At 34.3% G+C, this 24,919-nt stretch overlaps 1 protein-coding gene across 1 annotated transcript; it reads left to right on the forward strand.

Annotated features, from left to right (window-relative positions):
* The first annotated feature begins 21,013 nt into the window (after window positions 1-21,013).
* Window positions 21,014-24,446, forward strand: LOC145949912 (uncharacterized). Its single transcript, XM_083060820.1, has 9 exons — window positions 21,014-21,194; window positions 21,250-21,625; window positions 21,775-21,805; window positions 21,984-22,123; window positions 22,214-22,286; window positions 22,386-22,486; window positions 22,967-23,810; window positions 23,975-24,124; window positions 24,310-24,446. The coding sequence occupies exons 1-6, from the start codon at window positions 21,014-21,016 to the stop codon at window positions 22,410-22,412; spliced, it is 828 nt and encodes a 275-aa protein (XP_082916946.1). The 3' UTR covers window positions 22,413-22,486; window positions 22,967-23,810; window positions 23,975-24,124; window positions 24,310-24,446.
* The last annotated feature ends 473 nt before the right edge of the window (window positions 24,447-24,919 follow it).

Consider the following 24,919-nt stretch of genomic DNA (forward strand, 5'->3'; position numbering starts at 1 on the left):
TTAAAAACCCTAATCATCTAGAGCACCCCATAATACAAGGGTAAAATGGGAAATACAAGAGAAAATAAATTCTAAGTCCTAAACACCCCAAAATACAAGGGTAAAATTGGAAATACAAGTAAAATAAATTCTATGATTAAAAAGAACTTAGGAGCTAAGGTCCAAAAGTGGCCTCACTAACCCATTCCTCTTGCCTCCTTTAATATATCACCTCTTGGTCTTCTCGGCCTTAGTGTTATTCCATCAATATATCTACTCAAAATAATAATCACAATAATTATAATGTAAGAAGAAATTCAATGAACACCAACATGGTTACAATGCTCATGATTCATGCATATGCAATGGACATTGACTTCACTAAACTATATGCATGTGGTGCTAGTAAAACACTTCATCACTACCTAAAGGCACGCATAAAGTAGCTTATAAGAGAACATACCAGGTCTACACTAAGAGGAGATACACCACGACACATCAAGACACTCATTTCAACCAAACTTCACCCTATGTAACAAACGAGCGAAACTAGGGCTCCCAAACTCATTGTTTCCATGGTCATGAATCCCCAAGGTTACAAAAGGGATATTTTCCCTGTTATTGTATTTTGTATTGTACCCTTCACATAAAACACTTATGCTTAAGATGCATGTCACATTAGACTCGATGCATATTTCATGTTATATCATCACCACAAGTAGACATCACATATGTTATTCACATCATGGTTAGACAATATAACCATGCCTAGACTTTATCCCAGCTAAGTTTTAGCTTAGGATTCATGTCATGTAGCCATCAAATGGTCGACACACAAGCATAACAAGTTGTAGCGTACAAGGGTAACATATCCATAAATCAAACATAATAATGTCCCCAAATCCTCTAACAACATCTCAAATAGAGTCATTATAAAATCATCTAATCATATGTTAATATCTTAACCATAGTCACTAAGAGATCAATATAAAACTAAGCTTTTAAATTAATAACTTATCTGGTCTTATAACTTTATTGGTATCACACATTAATTCCTTAGGTATCACTACCATTAAAGTACCTTAAGTTGTTAACAATCAACTTATGTCATGACTAATTATAGGTGTTCTCTCCTATAAGTTCTCTTTCTTAAATATTGAGATTGATACCTTAAACCATTCTTAAGATTAAATACTTAAAGGGTAAAGCAATTCACCATCATCTCTCACAAACTATTTTTCTGTAACTTACTCTTGCATGACTTCATATGGTCTAAACATGATATCTAGAGTTACATACGTGCTATCAAATTTATCTTAATTGTGTTAGAATTAAAGCTAAGAAAATTATTGACAACTTCTATGTTGACCTCATGAGTTGATTTTGCCATCTACTATGCTTAAAAACTATAAAACCACAACATTTCAACTTAAATATGACAATTTGACCTCCAATCACTAATTTGATCATAATATGAGTTCTATATCTTCTTTTTGGGTGATTCCAACACCATTATAAATATAACATCCAAGGCTAAAACTATTATAAAGATCACAAAACTTAGTTTTAACTTTATCACCCCTAGCAAGATATTTTTTGTGTCTGGCGCAAAGAGGTTAGAATCTTCTCTATAGGTTTTGCGCCCATAAACAACATCAAATAGAAACCGATGAGGCCTATCCCTTAACGAATAAGGAACAAGGATTACTATGAATTATCACACCTAATACCATAAATATGCGCCTGACACGACATGAGTTTGTGAAAGTTGTGTTGTAAGTGTGAAAATCACACAAAAGTGATACTTTTCACTCACTCCAATCAGTGAAAACATTAATTAAACCATTAAACTTCTCTATCATACCATCAATTACTCAAATTCAACATTAATTTTTCACATATTCAAGAAATTAACATCAATCTTCACTCTAATCTATTAATCAAAGTTTCCTACAAGAAACTAGTCACTCATAGATTTACAAATAATTTGATTCAAGAACAATTCACTACACATTCAACACAATTAACATTCAAAGCACATACGAATCACATACGGATTCACAAAATGAAAATCAAAATTGAGATTTCTCCCACAAAACACATAAGAGCACCAGACAAAATTGGGAGCTAATTATGCTACCCACAACATATATCTTACACCCAAATCGAGGCTACCCACTCTCCTTTAGCTGGATAAATGCTTGTTGATGAATAAAGGTTTTCAGGATATGTTCTTGTAGCCTCTACATTCTCATCTTGCATAGGAGCTCTTGAGTTTTTAGAGAAAGAAGCCTAAGTGTACAAATGTGACTAAAAACTAACCCAACCTTTTAAAACCTTCTTCTTAAAAACAAAACTCCATTTTTTTATTAATAAATACAACAAAATATAATTAAACATAATAAAAAGAAACCCATACTTAATTATTTAAAAGTATAAATGTTTATTTAAAAATCTCTATTTTTATCATTTTCTAAAATGCATTTAATTAATTGAAAAACATATTTATTAAGTTTATGGAAAGTTGAAATGCTACAATATAACTTGCTTATAAATTTTATTTAAAAAAATCAAGTCGACATAGTGACTAGTGCATAGGGATGGCAATGGGGTCCCATGGAGGCGGGTAATAATAAATTCGCCCCCGTTTCGCTAGATAAAAATTATTCTCATACCCACCCCATATCCGCGCGGGTATTAATTGAGCGGGTATCCATGAGTTTTTTTGAATACCCACGGATATCCATAGATATCCATGGATATTTATAAATTTTTTAAGAAATTAAAAAATTATGTTATAAATAATTTTAAGTCTATATTTAATGTCATTGAAATATTAAAAATAAAAATTCAATGTTAATTTTGAACTTGTATTTAATGTTAATTTTTTTGAAATAATAATAAAAATGTAAGATAATTAATGACTTAAAATACATCAATCTCACAAGTTAAAGTCTCATCACAAAGTTACAATAATTCAATCTCATAATTCCAAACGAAAGTAAACAACTTAAAATAAATAAATTTTATTGGTCCAATCAAAGCTAGAAAATTAATCAAATTATATCCAACATAATTTTATAACATGTTTAATACATGTTGGTAACTTCATCAGCCTTACTTTTGTAAGAAAATAAGACGAGAGTATAGTTTTAGGGTTATGTGGTACAAAAATAATTAGGATATTTAAAAAATATTATTAAACGGGTACCCGCGAGTATGAATATCATCATACCCGCCCTCGCCCCATTTATAAACCGGTAAAAAATTATCCGTCCCCATTAACCGCGGGTACCCAATTAACCTATCCATTTATTATCCGTAACGGATTTTACCTACAAATACCCGCGAGTGTGGGTATTTTTGTCATCCCTACTAGTGCATTGTTGGTTCAAAAGGAAGATTTCATAGGGACAATAAAATAAAAAGTTAAAAATATTGTAAAGAAATTTATTTTTTTAACACCTTGTAAAACAATTTATTGAATGCAATTGTGCTTAAAAAAATAATTTCCAATCCTAGGAATAATGATAAAACAAATTTTTCTGATTTAATTTGGTTTATAAACTTGTTTTCCATTAAAAAATTGATTTACTTTTAAATGTGTCATTAAATGTCCATTTTTTTTTCTATTCTCAAACACATTTGGTCCTTTATTTTTTTTTAAAGAACATTTAGTTCTTTGCATCATACTCAAATATATATATATATTTTTTTATAATTTTTGTAAGCACATTTAGTCAACATTTTATTTCAAAATTTGCAGAAAAATAGATTAATTAATAGAAAACTATTTGTAAAACATTTGCATTACTTTTACTCCACGAGTAAAACATTTTATCTAACAAAAATAAAGTTTTAATTAAGCTAACACTTATTGTAATGGTTCTATTTGTCAAATGTCAGGATTATCATATACATAAAATAGTGAAAATGCATCATCAAATCCATACAATGTAGATTCAAAGAAAGATAATTTTGTCATAATGTTATATAAGTAAAAAATGCATTCTCACATGCATACAATATAACCTTTAAAAGGATATAAATATGGTGTTTCTTTATGTAAAATTTAAAAAGGTGCTTTATTCCAAGATAAATTAGATAAACATGATTTTTTATGTAAAAGTTAAAATTAAAGGTGTTTTATTCCAATTAAATAGAGATGGAATCCAATTAATTAGATGAACAATATGCTTGGTAATATAAGATCAAAAATGATTTGGGATGTGAGATTGAAACATGAGGGCTCTTTCCTCATTAAGAATACATTGATGTTTCATCTCAACTCTTCCATTTTGTTGAGGTGCAGCTACACGATTTGTTTGGTGTAAAATTTCTTTTAAAAATCACTCAGGTCCGTTGTCTGACCAAATTCACTTAACTTTAATTTCAAATTGATTTTCAATTAAATGGATGAACATTTGCATATGTAATTTGACCTTTTCTTTTGATTTTAATAAAAAAATCTAAGTATACGAACTATACTCATCAAGAATAGTTAGAAAATATTTATGACAATGTATAGCAGTTTTAGAAAAGGGTTCCTAAATATCCATATTCACTAATTCAAATAATTTGGATGCTCTATTGATATGTGGTGAATATGACAATTTTTTTTGTTTAGCCAATGGAAAACATCATAGGTTTCATTGTTAAACTTATAAATAAAAGGAAATTGCTGATGTAAAATATTCAACCTATTTTTGAAAAGTGTTCTAATCTTAAATGCCAAATATTTGAAGTCAAAATGTTAGTAGTGGTGGAGTTGTTCACAAAGGAGTATCTAGGTGATGAGGGTAGCCTTTCCTTACTAACATCTAAGTGGTAGTGTCCATATCACAATTTTACCAAACCAATCATTTTGAAAGATTTCACTTCCTAATTTTGCCAAAATCATTAGAAAAGGTAAGTGTATAATAGCAGAAGTTAATTTAGAAAGGAAAAGAAGATTAAAAGTGAAATCAGAGACATATATGTTGGGAACAAAAAATAATCCTCCCTCTTTTACGCATAATAATTATGAGAAACACATTAAAATAACACTATAAATAGATAAAAAAAAAAATGACCACACAATTTATTTAACGTACATGGTTCGACCCTTCATGCCTACGTCCACAAAAATGTTAATTATATATCTCAAAATGTATTACATATATGTCATGAAAATCGTCCCTTAAAGTTTTGTTGGTTAAACTTGGAAACTCCTTATCACAAGTTTCATGGGTGAAATTTGGAAGCTCCTTCTTCACAAGTTTATGGGTGAAACTTGGAAACCCCTCCCTCACAAGTTTTCTAGATGCAACTTGGAAACCCTCAAAACAAGTGTAATGGAAAAACTTGGTAAATCCTCCTCCATATGACCTTTTATCTCATTTAAGGTGGTAACCCTCTCTATAGATCGGGTGATTTTTCTCATCTCAAAAGTCTCAATTTATTGACCTAACATCCTAATATTAAAAGAGGAAACAAATTTCCAAAATAAATACAATATATTCAATTCTAAACATCATCATAAAAGAATCAATATCTTTTAAAATTTAAACAATATCTTAAAGATTTGAATTTGAAAATTTAAATTATTTTCCCAAGAATTCCTCCCTCAATTAAAATTTTTCAAATTTATCTTCTTGTTGTCTTGGATGCATGTCATAATCATCTTCAATCTTATTTTTTCTCTATAGTATTTCTTGTCTCCATTTTGTGATTTTTGGGATTGCCTTATGTTAATCTTCAATACTTGAGGGATAGGTCATCAAATTGCATGAACCATGAACTTTGATACAACTATTAGAAACAAATAAAAGTCCTTATTCTTTTACGTGCCACAAACATGAGAAACAAATTAAAATAACACCATAAATAGATAGAAAATGATTAAACAAAACTTATTTAACATGGTTCAGCCTTTCATGTCTACTCCACAAGGATTTTCATTATATATCTTAAAATGTATTACACATATTTCCTAAAAATGCTCCCTTCATGTCTTGTGGATTAAACTTTAAAACCCCTTCTCACAAATTTTATAGATGAAACTTGGAAACTCCTTCCTCAAAAGTTTTCTAGATGCAACTTCGAAACTCTCAACACAAGTTTTATGATGAAACTTGGTAAACTCTCCTCTATATAACCCCCTTTCTCATTTAAGGGGATGATCTCTTCATAGGTTCGATGACCCTTCTCATCTCAAGAGCATTTATTTATTTACCTAATAACATCATAATTTTAAAAGGGGTAGAACATGCAGATGTACTTGATTTATCTTCAGGCTCAGGTTCATCATATCCTATTCCTGATTTATCATTACTGCTCCTAGAGTATTTTAACACTACTAGAAAAATTAATATTTGTGACGAATTTTGTGACGGAAAAAATAGCATCGCTAATAGTGACGCATTTTGTGAGGGAATTTTAAGTTTTGTGACGGACTAGAATTTATTGACTTTTGTGACGGATTTTGTGACGGAATATATTCCGTCTCTAAAAATCCGTCACAAATTTCGTCACTGAATCAAAAAAAAAAAATTTGTGACGGATTTTGTGACGGAAAAATTTTCGTCTTTAAAAATCCGTCACAAATTTCATCGCTAAATAAAAAAAAATGTTTGTGACGGATTTTGTGACGGAATGAACTTCGTCTCTAAAAAATCCATCACAAATTTCGTCACTAAAATGAAAACATTTAGTGATGGATTGTTCCCTCTCAAAATTCCGTCACAAATAGGTTAAAATATTTTGTGAAAATTTTGTGACAAATTGTTCCCTCTCAAAATATTAAATTTTATTTATGAAAATTTTATATTTAAGAATTATGCATAATTAAAGAAAATATGTTAAATATTTTTTAAAAAAATAATAAAATTAAAAATATTTTATTTCATTAAAGGACTGAAAAAATTATGAAATTCATTTAATTAAATAAAAAATTGTCAATTTTGAACATAAGAAACTAAGACATTCATTAAAAATATTTTAAAAAAAAACTTGTGAAATTAAAAAAAAAAAGAATATTAATTTAATTTTGGCTTAATTACATTTTTGATCCCTCAAGTATTGTAATTGTGCAATTTTGATCCCTAAGATTTTAATTGGATAATTTTAGTCCCTAAAGGATTGTAATTGTGCAATTTTAGTCGTTTAATTTTTAATTGAACAATTATAGTCCCTCAAAAATCATAATTGTGCAATTTGAATCTCTCCCATTAAAAATTTAATAATTTTATAATTTTAATATATATATATATATATATATAATAATAATAATAATTTAAAATTATACAATTATTTGCTTATTTAAGTTAACATATACTATAATTTTTATTAATGTAACAAATGATATATATTTATTATTTCTAAATAAATAAAATTTATATATTATTAATAATTTAATATTGCTAATAAATTAATATCAATAATATTTTTAGTATATTTATAGATAAATTGATAATTTGATAAATATAACTTAGTATATATTAATATACTTTTACAAAAATATAAATATAGTAGATAAGATATGTATATTTATATTTTTGTAAAAGTATATTAATATATAATAAGTTATATTTATCAAATTATTAGTTTATGTATAAATATACTAATAATATTGTTGATATTAATTTATGAATAATATTATAAAAATATTATATATATATATATTTTATGTATTTATTAATAATAAATATATATCATTTGTGTGACACCCTCTACCCCACATACCATAACACAAATAACAAAAATTGAATAACATAATATTTTTCATAATTGAAATACCAAACATGTTTAATTCAAATCAAAACTCATGTATTTGTGGAATTAAATACATATTCATACATGTCATGCAACAAGGAATACAACAAAACAATCAAAAAGCAAAATATAAACTTGCATAGTTTGTTTGTTTCTCTCAGGGTTCTCTTAAGAACCTACCTAGTACTCTAATCCATACAATAAACATCTTACTCATATAATTGTCTCTTACAATTGCATTCCCTTATGGTGTGTTTGGATGAGGAATTTTACAAATTCAAGGAATTTTAAATTCTTGGTATTTGAATTACTTTGATTTCAATTTCTATCATTCTTAAAATATTTTGTTTGGATAATTAAGTCAATTCAAATATCTCAAATTTTAAATTATTAGGTTAGATATGATAATTTGATTCCATCATGATAAAATTAATTTTAAAAATATATTTATATGTTGAGATTTTTAAAATAAATTTTATAAAAATAAATATTAGCTAATTTTTAAATATTTAATAATTTTAAAAATTAATATAAGATAATATTTAATAATTTTAAAAATATTTTTGAATATCTAATAATTAAAATAATGAAAAGAAAGATAAAATATATAGGTGAAATAAGAAAAACAAATATGAGAAATTTCAAATTCTCCTATTTTTGCGAGAATTTGAAATTATACTATTTTAAGGAATTTCACAAATGTTCCAGTGTGAGAACGGCCCGTTCTGGGCTACTTAAAAATCAAAATATTATAAAAATTAATTTTCATAAATATTCATTATTAAAATACTAATAATTATTAAAAACCTTTAAAACACTCTATAAAAGTCATTAACTATAAGAAGATAATGTCCACAAATATAAAATAAATAATAATTAACTAATTTAGTTATTTATTGAAAAATATCTTTCTAATTTCATAATTTTTAATTTTAAAATTTAAATTTTTAGTTAAAAATTAAAAATTTCTTATTTTTTTTAATAAAATAATATCCTTTAATTTCTTATTTTTTATGCTTAAAAGCAAACTTATAAATTAATCTAATTTAGATTTATGAAAGAAATAAGCACAACCTAAAAAATGGAGATATTTTATTTTGCATGAAAGTTATTAATATGACAGGTATTACTCGATCTTGTGTTTTCAAGTATCCTAATATTGTGAAAAATATGAGTTAGAATTGATTCAAATGAATAAATATTAGAACTATATATTCATATGTATCTCAAAGAAAAAGGAAGGGAAATAATATATGAATTAATTGACATTGTAATAACTATCCACAGTCAACGGTAGAATGAAACACCATCAAATTAGCCTCAAACAACTCTAACCTCTCGTTTGTACTCTCAAGTGATAATTTACAAAGCATGCACACTCATTATAAAGTATACAAATTTTTAGACTTATAAATTTCACTTTATTATATAAATCAACAAGTTTAATATTTAAAAAGATAAATAAAAGTATATATAATTTCAATATATTATTGTAAATTTAATACAATAATAATAATAATAATAATTATTATTATTATTCATTTTTATTGAAATAGATCAATCTTTTAATATATTATAGTATATATAATTTTAATATATTATATATAGTCATTAAATTTAATATAATAATAATAATAACTAATATTATTATTCATTTTTATTCAGGTAGATCAATCTTTTAAGTGTAATATAAGTTTTTTTTTATAAATAACTTGTAGCCTATGCTTTTAAACTAAATACATATTATAGTAAAAACTTTAGTTTGACCTATTTAATTTTAAATATATTTGATTACTTTGTACGTTTATTAATTTTTGTATGTGAGCAGAGTAAATTACATTATTTTTAAAAAATATTGTGTTTTTTGTTATATATTTATGTTAAGATAATTCTATAAGATATAGTTTAGATATACTAGTTTATCCTCTCCTAATTTCTAGTTTAGTTTCCTTAGTACTTGAATCTGAATGATTTTCATGTTATTGAATTGATGGATACAATAAAATAAATAGCTGTAGACCCCTAAAATTGTCCGGGTCGGAAATAAAGCTTGAAGACTCTTGAAGACTGAAGGAAAGTCAGCCAGAAGGACTCATGGAAGGCCCTAGGAGGATTCTCTGTAGGTCTAGAGGTCTTATAATAGCTCAAAATAAGGAAGTGGAGGGAATAAAGCCCAATACGGCCTCCCAAAAGTTCAGTACGGCCGTATTGAACATTTTGAACTACAATACGGCCGCACTGAACTCAATACGGCCGTATTGAAGTTTCTGAACTTCAATACAGCCGCACTGAACTCAATACGGCCGTATTGAAGTTTCTGAACTTCAATACAGCCGCACTGAACTCAATACGGCCGTATTGAAGTTTCTGAACTTCAATACAGCCGCACTGAACTCAATACGGCCGTATTGAAGTTTCTGAACTTCAATACAGCCGTACTGAATTCAATACGGCCGTATTGTAGTTCAAAACTTCAATACGGGCCGTATTGACTCCAGGGCCCGTATTGCGCCTGTTCCCTATAAATAAGACGTCATTTGGACGTCATTCTACACTTTCACACTGAGTTTTAACCCTCTTCTTGAGTATTCTGGGTTTTTTTTGAGCAGTGCTCTGCCTAGAAATCACTCGGAGAGTTGATCCGACAAAGTTCTCGAGTTCTGAGCTTTTTGCTTGAGTCTCGAACTGAGTCGAAGGGAAATCCTCCGGATTTCCATAGTTAAAATTTTCTAGGAGGGAGCGAGCGGGCTTGTAGAGCGAGGGAACGCCAAAAAGCTTCCCAGTTTTACTTGAATATAAAAGCACGCTTCAAAGGTTTCTTCTTAAGACCTTCCTTTTACTGCTTTCTGTGTGTATATTTAACTGTCATCATGTAGATAGTTAAGTTATAATTGTTTAGAATAAATAGGGGTAATTTAGTAATTTTGCACTATTATTATTAGAAATAATCTGTCATAGGGAACCCGAAAGGGGCGCTGTGGGGTGCTAACACCTTCCCCACGCGTAACCGACTCTCTTACCCGACTCTGGTTGTCATGGCCGAAGTCGATTTTTGAATCGATTGCCTTAAACTTCTTTTTCCAATGTTTTGAGTAAAACATTGGTGGCGACTCCATGAACCCTTCCTTTTTATGAAAACCGCTAATCCATGGAGGGTCCCGCTTGGGATTAACATGGATTGGTGAGCCTTTTAATAAAATTGCTCGTTTGACAAGGTCTCAGTTTGAGAATAAGTCATTCTAGCAATCCATATTTTTAAACAAATAAAAGAGTCCAACCATCCATCGCGAATGCCGAAAGCCCGTTTCGGGCCGGTGGCGACAGATGGCGACTCCATTGGGGAAGCCTCGAGAGTCAGTCCCATTTAGTGATGGATTATTTCTAAAATAATAGTTTAAAATTACTTTATTACCCCTTACTTGTATGATAACATGTTTTATCTATTTGGCTTTAAATAACTGTTGTATGTTTAAATTTCCGCAATTGTTTGAAATAAAAACTGTACACAAACCTTTGCACACAACAGTTCCCTCTATACCCGGGGGCATGAGTGGAAAGCCATAGGGAGTGGATGTTAGTACGGCCGGTTGTCGAATGGGTCTATAGGTGCCCGTAGACCGTTGTCGGAAAACATCACTCAAGGTGATAACCATGAACTCAAGTCCGACAGTGCGTTGGAACTTTCCATCGACTTACGACGAGAGGAATTGGGTCCCTATAATGGGGGCACCTTGGGGGCCTCAGACCGGTGAGAACAGTTAGAACCACCTTGAATATGCACTTTTCTGCAGGATACCCCTACCTCGTGATTCACTCGTGACTGTTCGTGGATGAGTGAATTGTTTGTGTATAGGTTTATGTGATATTGTTTGTGCATTAATAATAAACCTCGTGATAAGGTCTAAGAATAATCCCCATGCATGAAAATACCATGACATGAGAGGAAAGACCATGTGTGGAAATATAATAAAAGTGAGGAGCATGTACATCATTACCAATAAGACATCATGCATCCTCATAAACCATGCATTTTAGGTTCACCAATACCTCTTGACATGAGTAAAAGAGACCCATAATTATCGAGATTCTCCGTTGAGGAGAGATCATAAGTCAAGGAGGGTAGTAACACTCTGTTTTAAAAAGGCAGCGCCTTAAAAATGGAGGGTTATCAAGCTCATGTCAAGAGCGTATTCATCCCATAAATAAACTAATTAAACATTCATTTTAGAAAGTGGCTGGTCATCTCTCTGTCCTCACGCGCGCGCAGAAAATCAAGAAGATGGACGCGTTGGAGGAACAAAATAAGAAGCTCACAACCGAGCTTTCACAGCTTAAAGAGCAGATGGCGCAAATGATGGAACTCATGCGTCAACATAACTTCCATGGATCAAGCCACAGTGACCATGGGTCCCATCATGAGGAAGAGGAGGTGCATGAAGAAGAACCTCCGCACGCCATACCTATTGGGGCTGGAATTATGATTAAAGAGCCCGAAGTTTCAAAGGAACAATTCCACGCCCTAGAGGATCGGCTAAGGGCTATGGAGGGGCATGATTTCGATATTAAAGATGCCGCCGACATGTGCTTGTAGACCCCTAAAATTGTCTGGGTCGGAAATAAAGCTGGAAGACTCTCAAAGACCAAAGGAAAGTCAGCCGGAAAGACTCCCAGAAGACCATAGGATGACTATCTGTAGGTTTAGAGGTCTTAGAATAGCTAAAATAAGAAAAGTGGGAGGAATGAAGCCCAATACGGCCTCCCAGAGGTTCAGTACGGCCGTATTGAACATTTTGAACTTCAATACGGCCGCACTGAACTCAATACGGCCGTATTGAAGTTTCTGGACTTCAATACAGCTGCATTGAATTCAATACGGCTGCACTGAACTTCAATACGGCCGCACTGAACTTCAATACGGCCGTATTGAGGTTTTTTGAACTTCAATACGGCCGTATTGAATTCAATACGGCCGTATTAGTTCAAAATTTCAATGTTGACCGTGTTGACCCTCATAAACCGTATTGAGCCTCTTCCCTATAAATATGACGTCAATGGGACGTCATTTCACACTTTTACACTGAGTTTTAACCCTCTTCTTGAGTATTCTGGGTTTTTTTGAGCAGTGCTCTGCCTAGAAATCACTCGGAGAGTTGATCCGACAAAGTTCTCGAGTTCTGAGCTTTTTGCTTGAGTCTCGAACTGAGTCGAAGAAAAATCCTCCGGATTTCCATAGTTAAAATTTTCTAGGAGGGAGCGAGGGGGCTTGTAGAGCGAGGGAACGCCAAAAAGCTTCCCAGTTTTACTTGAATATAAAAGCACGCTTCAAAGGTTTCTTCTTAAGACCTTCCTTTTACCGCTTTCTGTGTGTATATTTAAACTGTCATCATGTAGATAGTTAATTTATAATTGCTTAGAATAAATAGGGGTAATTTAGTAATTTTGCACTATTATTTTTAAATAATCTGTCATAGGGAACCCGAAAGGGGCGCTGTGGGGTGCTAACACCTTCCCCACGCGTAACCGACTCCCTTACCCGACTCTGGTTGTAATGGCCGAAGTCGATTTTTGAATCGATTGCCTTAAACCTCTTTTTCCAATGTTTTGAGTAAAACATTGGTGGCGACTCCATGAACCCTTCCTTTTTATGAAAACCGCTAATCCATGGAGGGTCCCGCTTGGGATTAACATGGATTGGTGAGCCTTTTAATAAAATTGCTCGTTTGACGAGGTCTCAGTTTGAGAATAAGTCATTCTAGCAATCCATATTTTTAAACAAATAAAAGAGTCCAACCATCCTTCGCGAGTGCCGAAAGCCCGTTTCGGGCCGGTGGCGACAGTGCTTAGTGAGGGATATTCAATTTCCTCCTAAATTTAAAGTGCCAGATTTCCCGAGATACGTGGGATCGACCTAACACCCGATAGGTCAGATCTTCAAGCCTTGAGTAAAACAAATGATGAATCTTTCAAGGCGTATGCCCAACGATGGAGGGAGTTGGCGGCACAAATAGAGCCCCCGCTGTCAGATAAGGAGACGGTGTCCTTGTTCATAAATTCGTTGACCGGTCCCTATTATGACAAAATGATAGGGAACACGACCACACTCTTCTCGGACATCATCACCATTGGAGAAAGGGTGGAACAAGGGCTGAAAAGTGGGAAGCTAGCTAAGCCCTCCCAATCATTCGAAGCTAAGAAGACCTTCAGGAAGAAGAAGGAGGGAGGAGTCAATGCCGTAAATGTTTCTTTATCTTCTTCCACTTCGAAGTCGGGAAAGTCGCAATACAACCCTGTGAGGAAGTTTGATAAACTTCCGACCACATATAGCGACCTCCTGCCGAAGCTAGTAGAAGCGCGTCTTCTAGCTTATGTTCCACCGAGGAAATTTGATCCACCATACCCCGATTGGTACAAACCACAAGACAAATGTCTATACCATTCGGGGGCATCGGGGCATTCAACGGAGAACTGTAAAGTTCTCAAATATAAGGTCCAAGACCATATTGATGCTGGGTGGGTCACCTTCGATTCGACAGCGCTCGACGTGAGCAAGAATCCTCTACCAAAGCAGGAGTAGAGAATGGCAAGCCACGATAGGGCCCCTTCATATTTTTCTTTTCTTTTAGGGACTCATGATCAGTACCCGAGATCATGAGAACCTTTTCATGTAAATAAGGGTCTTTGTACAAATTTTAATACATATCAATAAAGAGGCATTTTTCACACATCACTCTCTCTTTTGTTCTTTTCTCTCTTCCCTCATTAACATTAATAATTCTAAACCTAAACAGAACCAATAAAATAATTATGTCTGTAATTGTTCGCTCTGACCGGGATCCAAAAGTTGAGGATGAATGGGTTGAGTTGGACAGTGATGAGGAGACCATCTCTCCGGATCTGCAAAGACTGCTAGATCAAGAAACTCGTCTACTCCAACCGTGTCAAGAGAAATTGGAGACCGTGAATTTGGGGCAGGGCCGAGAGATAAAAGAGGTCAATATTGGGACCCATATCAGTGATGAAATAAGGACACATGTTTCCACTATGATTATAATAAAATCATTCTTTCTCATTGCTTCTTTTCTTGCTTATAATAAAATTCTAAACCACATTTTTTTTAACCCTGTTTGAATAAACATGAATGAGGTTAAAATCATCTTAATAATAATAAACCCACATCATTTTTATGTGGAAGTGTGTGTGACAACTTGGAGCATTTTCCCTTGGCCTCGACAAGTGCCATCATGGATAAAAAGAAATCCTTTATAATAAAAGAATCTCGGCAGGAAACCCAAAAAAAGGGGCTGCGCAAAAATAAGAGCAAAAGACCTGCTAGGAATCCCACGAAAGGGTGACCTAGGCAAAAGTTAGGGTTGCAGAAATGAACAAAAACAAAAGTCCGCTAAAACACCACAAAAGGGTGTTTTAGGCAAAAAATAAGGACAATCAAAAAACAAAAGAAATCCATGATGGTACCATGAACCGAATTCAAAAAGAAAGGTTCAAGAGAAGCTATCCAAGTTGTCAAAATCACAAAAACAAAGATTTTCTTAACTTCATAAGTGTTTAATCAAACAAGCCTAAACACATAAGCCTACCTTGGCCAAACATTCTTACAAAAACCATTTTTGAAAAATAAATCCCCTCTAAAACACAAACTTCAGAATAAAAATATCTTTCCCTTCTTTTCTCTCTTGTCCCAAAAGATTTTAGAATAATCTAGTGGAAGCATGGAGAAATAAATCATCACTGATAATGGATCTAATCTGAACAACAAAATGGTGGAAGAACTGTGCCAAGAATTCAAGATCCAACACCACAACTCTTCCCCATATCGGCCAAAGATGAATGGGGCAGTCGAGGCAACCAATAAGAACATCAAGAAAATAGTGCAAAAGATGGTTGTCTCATTTAAAGACTGGCATGAGATGTTACCCTTCACTCTTCATGGCTATAGGACTTCAGTACGCACATCTACAGGAGCTACTCCATTCTCCCTCGTCTATGGGATGGAGGCAGTTCTACCCGTCGAAGTCGAAATACCTTCTCTAAGGGTAATCATGGAAGCAAAACTTTCCGAGGCAGAATGGGTTCAAAGCCGATACGACCAGTTGAACCTTATCGAAGAGAAATGGCTGAATGCCATATGCCATGGTCAAGCCTATCAGAGGAAGATCAAAAAGGCTTTTGACAAGAAAGTCCACCCTCGAGTCTACCATGAGGGAAAGCTGGTAATGAAGAAATTACTACCAGCTCAAAAGGACAAAATCGGAAAGTAGGCCCCAAATTACTAAGGACCATACGTGGTGAAGCGAGCCTTCTCAGGAGGAGCATTAATCCTCACAGACGTGGATGGAGAAGAACTTCGATACCCAGTCAATGCTGACGTGGTAAAGAAGTATTATGCTTGAAGACGTTGCTTCCATAAGCCCGCTAGGATGAAAACCCAAAAAGGGCGTCCTAGGCAAAAATTAGGGAAAAATAAAAGCCCGCCAGTACAAGGGTACTAGGCAAAACAAAGGCGAATCTATCCCCGCTAGGATACGTCCTAGGCAAAAGTTAGGGGCAAAAGAATAAGATACAAAAACAAAGCAAGCAACGATCACTTGAATCGAAAACCGAAAGGCGGCTCAAGTGATTATCTTCTAGAAGCAAGCGTCTTGCAGTATCTACACTCCTGGCTCAGGCATCTCACCCGAAGCAACTAGGGGAACGTAAAGAGCAACAATTACAGATATAATTGTTAAGCCCAATGTATATAGCTTACCCTGGCCAGCCATTCTTCAGAAATTCCTTCTGTATATCTTTCTGTAAAAACACTTGTGAATATCAATAAAATATCTATTCATTTTCTCTTCTCTCTTGACCATGTGATTATGCCTCTAAAATTGGTATTTCATAAAAATTGTACGAAATTCCTTTAATAATCAGTCAATAAAGAAAATTGGAGGGGTTCCTATAAAATCCGTAATCTCCTGTGAAAAAGGCTCACAAAAATATTCCCTCTCGTCGATGACAGAAATTCCTCCAAGAAAAGGAGGATAGGGAGAGCCATTCATTTTTCTAAAAAACATTAAATAATAAAACTTGCATTTGTGCATCACACACACATTAGTTGCACATTCAAAGACCTTATCATGAGGCAATCGCATAAAATAAAAAAATAGAAAAGTTGCCTGTGTATGACAGCAGTCAACAAAAGCCGAAAATCGACAAAAAAGGCAAAAATACAGAAAAAGCCAAAAATCAACAAAAAAGGCAAAATATAGAAAATCCACAAAATTGTACAGAATAATTGAGCCTGGAGAGGCTTGCCGAAATAATACTCCTTCAGAATAACTGAGCCTGGAGAGGCTCGCCGAAATAATACTCCCACAGAATAATTGAGCCTGGAGAGGCTTGCCGAAATAATACTCTCTCAGAATAATTGAGCCTGGAGAGGCTTGCCGAAACAATACTCCCTCACAGAATAACTGAGCCTGGAGAGGCTCGCCGAAATAATACTCAACAAATTGTACAGAATAACTGAGCCTGGAGAGGCTCGCAGAAATAATACTCCCCAGAGAAACCTCAGCTTAAGCTCATGGAACAAATCCCCAGCGAGAGCTATCAAAGCAAAATCGTCAAAATCCCCAATGGAAGCGCGATCATCCAAGCAAAATATTCAGTCAAAGGACTTGAAACTTCCTCAGTGGAAGATAGCTCTCTGACTCAAGCGCTGAGTGAGGCTAAGCCTGCAGAGGCTTCCTAAATAATACTCTGGGATACATAAGATCCCCAAATCCCCAGTCACCTACTCAAGAGGCACCCCTACAAAAGGAGAAAAATAAAAAAAATCAATAACCATTCCCCAAGCGGAATCCGGCACTCAGCCGAACACCAAACATCAAGATAATTCTCCTACTCAGAGGCACTCCTTCAAAAAGAGGAAAAATTGAAAGATCAATAATCATTCCCCAAGCGGAATTCGGCATTCAGCCAATCATTGAACGTCAAGATGATCCGCCTAACAGAAGAGGCTAATCACAACAAAACGACAAAATCCCCCAGCGGATGATAGCCTACATAGAGGCAACAAAACCAGAAAAACAAAAAGAGTCACCCGAATAAGGATAACCGGGATACTCCACCATCGTCGAAAGGACGTCAGCCAATCATAAGGCATCGCTCACATCAGAAAGAGCATCTTCGTGTCTACACCCCAAGGAAACAGAAATTCCTCAATGGGTACCAACTACGCAATGGAAAGTTGGGACACAAGAACCTATGAGTAACTGCACATCCCCTAGACAGATCCCTGCGTTATCCAGCCCTCAGCGGCACCAAAATCAAAAACAAATCGTCGAAGCAGCATCGTGGACTGTGGAGACAAACTTATCTCAAAACCCTGGAGAGGGCAAACTCACCCTGGAGAGGGCAAACTCAGCCACCCTGGAGAGGGCAAACTCACCCTGGAGAGGGCAAACTCAGCCACCCTGGAGAGGGCAAACTCACCCTGGAGAGGGCAAACTCACCCTGGAGAGGGCGAACTCAGCCACCCTGGAGAGGGCAAACTCACCCTGGAGAGGGCAAACTCAGCCACCCTGGAGAGGGCAAACTCATCCTAGAGAGGGCAAACTCACCCTGGAGAGGGCAAACTCACCCTGGAGAGGGCAAGACTCATGCTACCAAAGTGACTAGAAGCGCGGAGGTATGCACCAACCTGGAGAGGCTACTCAACAATTTTCCCACCTGAAGACACTACAAGTCAGAAGGATGGCACATTCCCCGGACAATTGGGTCAACTCCTTTACTTATCAAACGATACACCAAAAGGCCGTTTGACTAAGTAAAGGGGGGGCAGCTGTAGACCCCTAAAATTGTCCGGGTCGGAAATAAAGCTTGAAGACTCTTGAGGACTGAAGGAAAGTCAGCCAGAAGGACTCATGGAAGGCCCTAGGAGGATTCTCTGCAGGTCTAGAGGTCTTATAATAGCTCAAAATAAGGAAGTGGAGGGAATAAAGCCCAATACGGCCTCCCAAAAGTTCAGTACGGCCGTATTGAACATTTTGAACTACAATACGGCCGCACTGAACTCAATACGGCCGTATTGAAGTTTCTGAACTTCAATACAGCCGCACTGAACTCAATACGGCCGTATTGAAGTTTCTGAACTTCAATACAGCCGCACTGAACTCAATACGGCCGTATTGAAGTTTCTGAACTTCAATACAGCCGCACTGAACTCAATACGGCCGTATTGAAGTTTCTGAACTTCAATACAGCCGTACTGAATTCAATACGGCCGTATTGTAGTTCAAAACTTCAATACGGGCCGTATTGACTCCAGGGCCCGTATTGCGCCTGTTCCCTATAAATAAGACGTCATTTGGACGTCATTCTACACTTTCACACTGAGTTTTAACCCTCTTCTTGAGTATTCTGGGTTTTTTTGGAGCAGTGCTCTGCCTAGAAATCACTCGGAGAGTTGATCCGACAAAGTTCTCGAGTTCTGAGCTTTTTGCTTGAGTCTCGAACTGAGTCGAAGGGAAATCCTCCAGATTTCCATAGTTAAAATTTTCTAGGAGGGAGCGAGCGGGCTTGTAGAGCGAGGGAACGCCAAAAAGCTTCCCAGTTTTACTTGAATATAAAAGCACGCTTCAAAGGTTTCTTCTTAAGACCTTCCTTTTACTGCCTTCTGTGTGTATATTTAACTGTCATCATGTAGATAGTTAAGTTATAATTGTTTAGAATAAATAGGGGTAATTTAGTAATTTTGCACTATTATTTTTAGAAATAATCTGTCATAGGGAACCCGAAAGGGGCGCTGTGGGGTGCTAACACCTTCCCCACGCGTAACCGACTCCTTTACCCGACTCTGGTTGTCATGGCCGAAGTCGATTTTTGAATCGATTGCCTTAAACTTCTTTTTCCAATGTTTTGAGTAAAACATTGGTGGCGACTCCATGAACCCTTCCTTTTTATGAAAACCGCTAATCCATGGAGGGTCCCGCTTGGGATTAACATGGATTGGTGAGCCTTTTAATAAAATTGCTCGTTTGACAAGGTCTTAGTTTGAGAATAAGTCATTCTAGCAATCCATATTTTTAAACAAATAAAAGAGTCCAACCATCCATCGCGAATGCCGAAAGCCCGTTTCGGGCCGGTGGCGACAATAGGCATAAAACATAATCAATCCCTAAAGTTTAGGAATTTAGATAAAACTGACTAAGGAAATTAAACAATAAATTAAGGGAGTATAAACTAGTATATCTAAACTATATCTTATAGAATTATCTTAACAATTTATATTGTTTATAATATAAATATATTTAAACAAAGAATTTAATTGTTTCGGTAATAAAAAATTCATACGTAAAAATTAAATTCAATATATAATTTAAATAAAATTAGGTATATACATACTAAATTAATTATTCATCTTTCGATATAATACTTGATTTCTTTTGGTTATGATATTTTAATATATTTTATTTAAAATATCAATTAACATATTTTATTATTATTATTATTATTTAATTTATTGTAAAATAATTAAAATATTTAATTTAACATCATTAAAAAAATAACCATTATAAAATTTATTTTTTTTAGTTTAATTATTTATTATAATACTTTTTAGTTACCGTATTAACTAAAAAATTATTTTTAATTAAAATATATTTTTGAATTTTAGTTAATTCATTATCATTCACTCACTTTATTAAAAAGTGATAAAATTTAATTAATTTAATAAAATAAAAACTTTAAAATAAATATCTAAAATCTTTAACAATTTCTTAAATACAAATATTTAATTAATTAATTTTAATATATACTAAATTTAATATTAGAAAATTTATAAATATTTTAGTTATAATTTTTATTATCTTTTGAATTAATATTGGATTTCTTTTGATTATGAAAGATAGTAAATAAAATTTAAAATCTGAATGAGTTTGTTTGATAAAAATATTTAATTAATTTTAATATAATAAATTTAATATCAAAATATTTACCTAGATTTGAGTTATAATTTTTATAATCTTTTGATTTAATTATTGATAAATAGTGGAGGTTATTTTGCGGAGGTTTTAAAAATCTCTTGAAGTTATTAAATTATGTGAAAACACTGCAGTTTTTTATTTTATTTACGGAGGTTTATAACCTCTTCTAATTAAATAATATTTTCTCTCTTAAATTTTAATTTTTTTCTAAAATAATTTTTTTTTCCGCTAAACCTACCCGCGCGCGCCTCCCATTTGTCTGAAGAGTGAAGAAAAATTAGAATCCCTTTCTCAAAGAAATGAGAAAACCCAAAACCCCGTGCGTTCTTGCGTTTCTCCGTCGTCATCGGCAACGACTTCCCTTCTATTCATCTTCCATTAGATCACAAAGAAACCCTAACCCTAGCCCCAATCCTTCTCACGCTCGTCGGCGGAAGGTTTACGACGGCGATCACTCCGGGATGGTGGTGAAGGGCCCCGGCGCAAACCTCGTCATGGGCCAAGTCAAGATCCTCAAGAAAGGCGAGAAGTTAAGCCTCGGCGCGAACCTCACCCTGCGTAACCCTAACCTCCTCCTCTTGGTCCATTACGAGAGCCTCCGCATCGTGCTATGGTTCGACCACCGTGCCATCTCCTCCGCACTCATCGAGCCCTTGTCGTTCTCCACCGGACCTGAGATTGACACCGCGCTCCAAGCCCGGTTCCTGCTGGTTCGCACCCTTTTCCGCAGTGGCATGGGCCGTGCAGCGCTGCCTTCATGGGTTTGTCGACTTTGGAGTGACGCTCACCGCTCGGCTTAGGTTCAACTACAGTCTCAGGCGCACCGAGCTTCGTTCTTTGGCGGTTGAGTGTTACCCCTTGAAGGTTGTGTTCTTTGATCCCGACGTGATCCACACCAACCACACTAGAAGGTTGCTCGTTCCTTCTCACAGCTATGTGGTTCGCTGGGAATAATTATGTGTTGTGTTTTGTGTACATTGTTGTTCTTCACCCTATTGCCCATGGAAGGCTATAGTTTCTTTAGTTGTTTGTGTATCTTATTTTGTGATTGTCTTGGCAGGAGGAGCTGTAGAGAAATCAAAGGACATCAGGTAATGTAATCTGTTTTAATTTTTGGGACTTTGAATCAGTGAATTGTAAAATTACAGTACATGTTTTGATTCATAATTTCCCAAAGGAGTCAGGTTTCAAGCAATCTGTTGAAAATTTAGTTGAAATGGCCAGGATTTTTATTGTTGAATATTAGGTTCAAGCATGCTGTTTTTTCAGGTTGATCTTGATCCTTATGGTTCACCTTCCGTGTTTCTGAATTCAGCAGTTCAATCTGTTGTTGATGGAGGTATGCTGATGTGTACTGGAACAGACATGGCTGTGCTATGTGGGGGAAATGGGGAGGTTTTCTATTCAAAGTAATGTTTATACTCTTATTGGCTACAAACATTCATTTGCCTTTTGTTTGGTTGATGGACTGAATTTCTAACATTTGTTATTCATACTAGATATGGATCATACCCATTGAGAGGGAAATATTGCCATGAAATGGCTTTGAGGATTGTGCTGGCTTGCATTGAGGTATATATATATTTATAATGCTGAAGTTCTTTACAAAGAACTATTATAATTAGATTAGTTTAGATTATACACTTGTTATATTATCATTTTTGTGTACAGTGCCTCGAAGAGTTCAAGTGGCTGTAAGATTGAGACCACGAAATGCTGAAGAAATGATGGCGGATGCTGATTTTGCTGAATATGTTGAAGTACAACTAGAGGTACATTCATTTTATTTGATTAATAACTAACTGTGTTGGTTTTTGGTTTTTCTTTGCTTTGTAGTATATTGTTGGATTGTTTTATGCATAAGCCTTGTTTAATGTTTATCGATTTGTGTTTAAATATCCTTTAGCTTAAAAGACTGAAACTTCGTAGAAACAATTAGGATTCAGACACTTATGAGTTTGATGAGGTGCTTACTGAATTTGCTTCACAGAAATGCATCTATGAAGTTGTGGCTAAGCCAGTTGTGGAGGTCTGTTATAATGGTGCATATCCTAATTTTTCGTTAACATCCTTTACTGAGCTATTCTTATCTAACTCTGCTTTATATCGGTGTTGTTTATGATTTGATAATCATCATTCCTTTACTTAGCTATCATTATACCTACTTTATACATTATATTCATCAAGACATTGTCATATCACATTTCCTCAATGCTCTATAGCTTAATACGTGTTTGATGTCTGGTTTGTAGAGTGTTCTTGATGGTTACAATGGGACCGTGATGGCTTATGGTCAAACTGGAACTGGGAAAACTTTTACCCTTGGACGACTAGGGGATGGTGATGCCTCTGATCGTGGTATCATGGTTCGTTCCATGGAGGATATTTTTGTCGACTTATCTCCAGATACTGATTTTGTCACAGTCTCGTATCTACAAGTTGTATGCTAATTCTCTCTCTCCCCTGATTTCTCAATTATTTACTCGTTTTTGTAATTTTTTTGTCTCCACTTCTCTGGAATCATTATATCATGTAAAGAGTGGGCTATTTGATTTGAAACTTACTGCCCTAGATCAACTGTAAGACTATATTGGTTAATGATACTGTCAAGTTCTGGAGGGTCCATCTAAGGTCTGTTATCTCTGAATGAGCAGGTTTTTCTTTGTGGTATATTTGGAATCTTCATGCTTCACATGATATCTTATCTATTATGTCATTTTGCATGGTAAACAAGGAATTGTCAAGCACATTTATAGAGGGATTGTCTTTTTATATGATGGAAATGAGGAAGAACATGAAGGTTATTTCACTTGTAAATCTAATGTGTGTGAGAAGGTCAAGCTTGTTGTTGGTGATTGTAGTGGAAAGGTTTGAAATCCTTTATAATATCCTGCTCTGTTATAAACTGTTTGACGACTTCAGTTAATTTTTTGATGTTTTTCATTTTGCTCCATGGCCAGGATAGTGAACCGGGTCCTTTAATCTTCGAAGACCAACCATCATCACCAAGATCTCCCTTGTCACCCAAAAAACCATGGCAAGCAAGAGAAAATAATCGTGAATGTCTGTAAACATACACGATTCCTATATTAGAGAGTAAGGTTTTATTATTTATATATGAAGGAGCATTATTTGTGAATTGTGATACTTTTTTAACATACATGTTCATATATGCATACGGAATTGCTGTTTTGTTTATTTATTTATTTTTAATATTTTTGGATTATAGCTTATAGAGTTTGTTTTATGTGTGTGTACAGACAAACTGGAAATGTGTACAAGAACGTGAAGAGGAAGATTGAGAGAGGTGTTACTTTCCCAACTTGCTTATCTGTAAACAATGTGGTCTGCCATTTCTCTCCACTAGCTAGTGACGAGACAGTGTTGGAAGAAGGTGATATATTGAAAATGTAAGATTTTTGAGCATGGTTTTTTTTTTCTCAGTAGGAATTTTGTTATGAGTGATGGGGGAATGAAATTTGTGTTTTTCGCTATTACTGGGAAGTTGATGGTAGTTTCTTTGGTTGTTTGTAGTGATTTGGCTTGTCATATAAATGGTTTCATCGCGGCGGTGGCTCACACTCATGTTCTTCAGGAAGGTCCTGTCACAGGAAGGGCAACTGATGTTATTGCTACTGCAAATACTGCTGCTGAGGTGGCCTTGAGGCTTGTTAGGCCGGGAAAAAAGGTAATCAATTTTAAGAATTTTTTCCCCTGTATTTGAATTTTTGTATGATTTGATTTGGAACATGTTGCCTCTATTAATTGTATGTTTGGTAGATAGGTATAAGGTCATCACTATATAAGCAATCTAGCTTAGTAAAATTAGGTTGCTTCATGTGTATTGTTTGAAGGGGTTTCTTTGCCTAAATGTGTGCCTTGTGGATTTTGATCTCTAAATGATGAAAAGTATCATGGCTATGGATATACTCCAATGAAGCTTTATTGTCATAGTTACACTGATAGAGGTCATTCATTATTTTTCATGTGTTGTCTTGCCGATTAAGCACATCATTAAACTTGGGAACTCCTCTTGATGTCTGTATTGTTCTTTTATCTTCATTTTAAATGATATCATGCATTTTCATAAAAAAAGACTTGATATTTTTGTTTTGATTGAAATTGTTTCAATAATAGGCTCTGGTAATCGATTACAATAAATGGGTAATTGATTACCAGAGAAACTTTTAATTTGATTTTCATTG

Source organism: Cajanus cajan, chromosome 7 (assembly GCF_000230855.2).
Source record: "Cajanus cajan strain Asha chromosome 7, NIPB_CcT2T_4, whole genome shotgun sequence".
Taxonomy (NCBI): domain Eukaryota; kingdom Viridiplantae; phylum Streptophyta; class Magnoliopsida; order Fabales; family Fabaceae; genus Cajanus; species Cajanus cajan.

Bases quoted from the DNA above. Each gene is read 5' to 3' on its own strand.
- LOC145949912 (XM_083060820.1), top strand. From the start codon at position 21,014: ATGAGAAAACCCAAAACCCCGTGCGTTCTTGCGTTTCTCCGTCGTCAT. The intron at 21,195-21,249 runs GCGCAAACCTCG...CGAGAAGTTAAG, and splicing joins GATGGTGGTGAAGGGCCCCG to CCTCGGCGCGAACCTCACCC. The intron at 22,124-22,213 runs GTAATGTTTATA...TATTCATACTAG, and splicing joins GGGGAGGTTTTCTATTCAAA to ATATGGATCATACCCATTGA.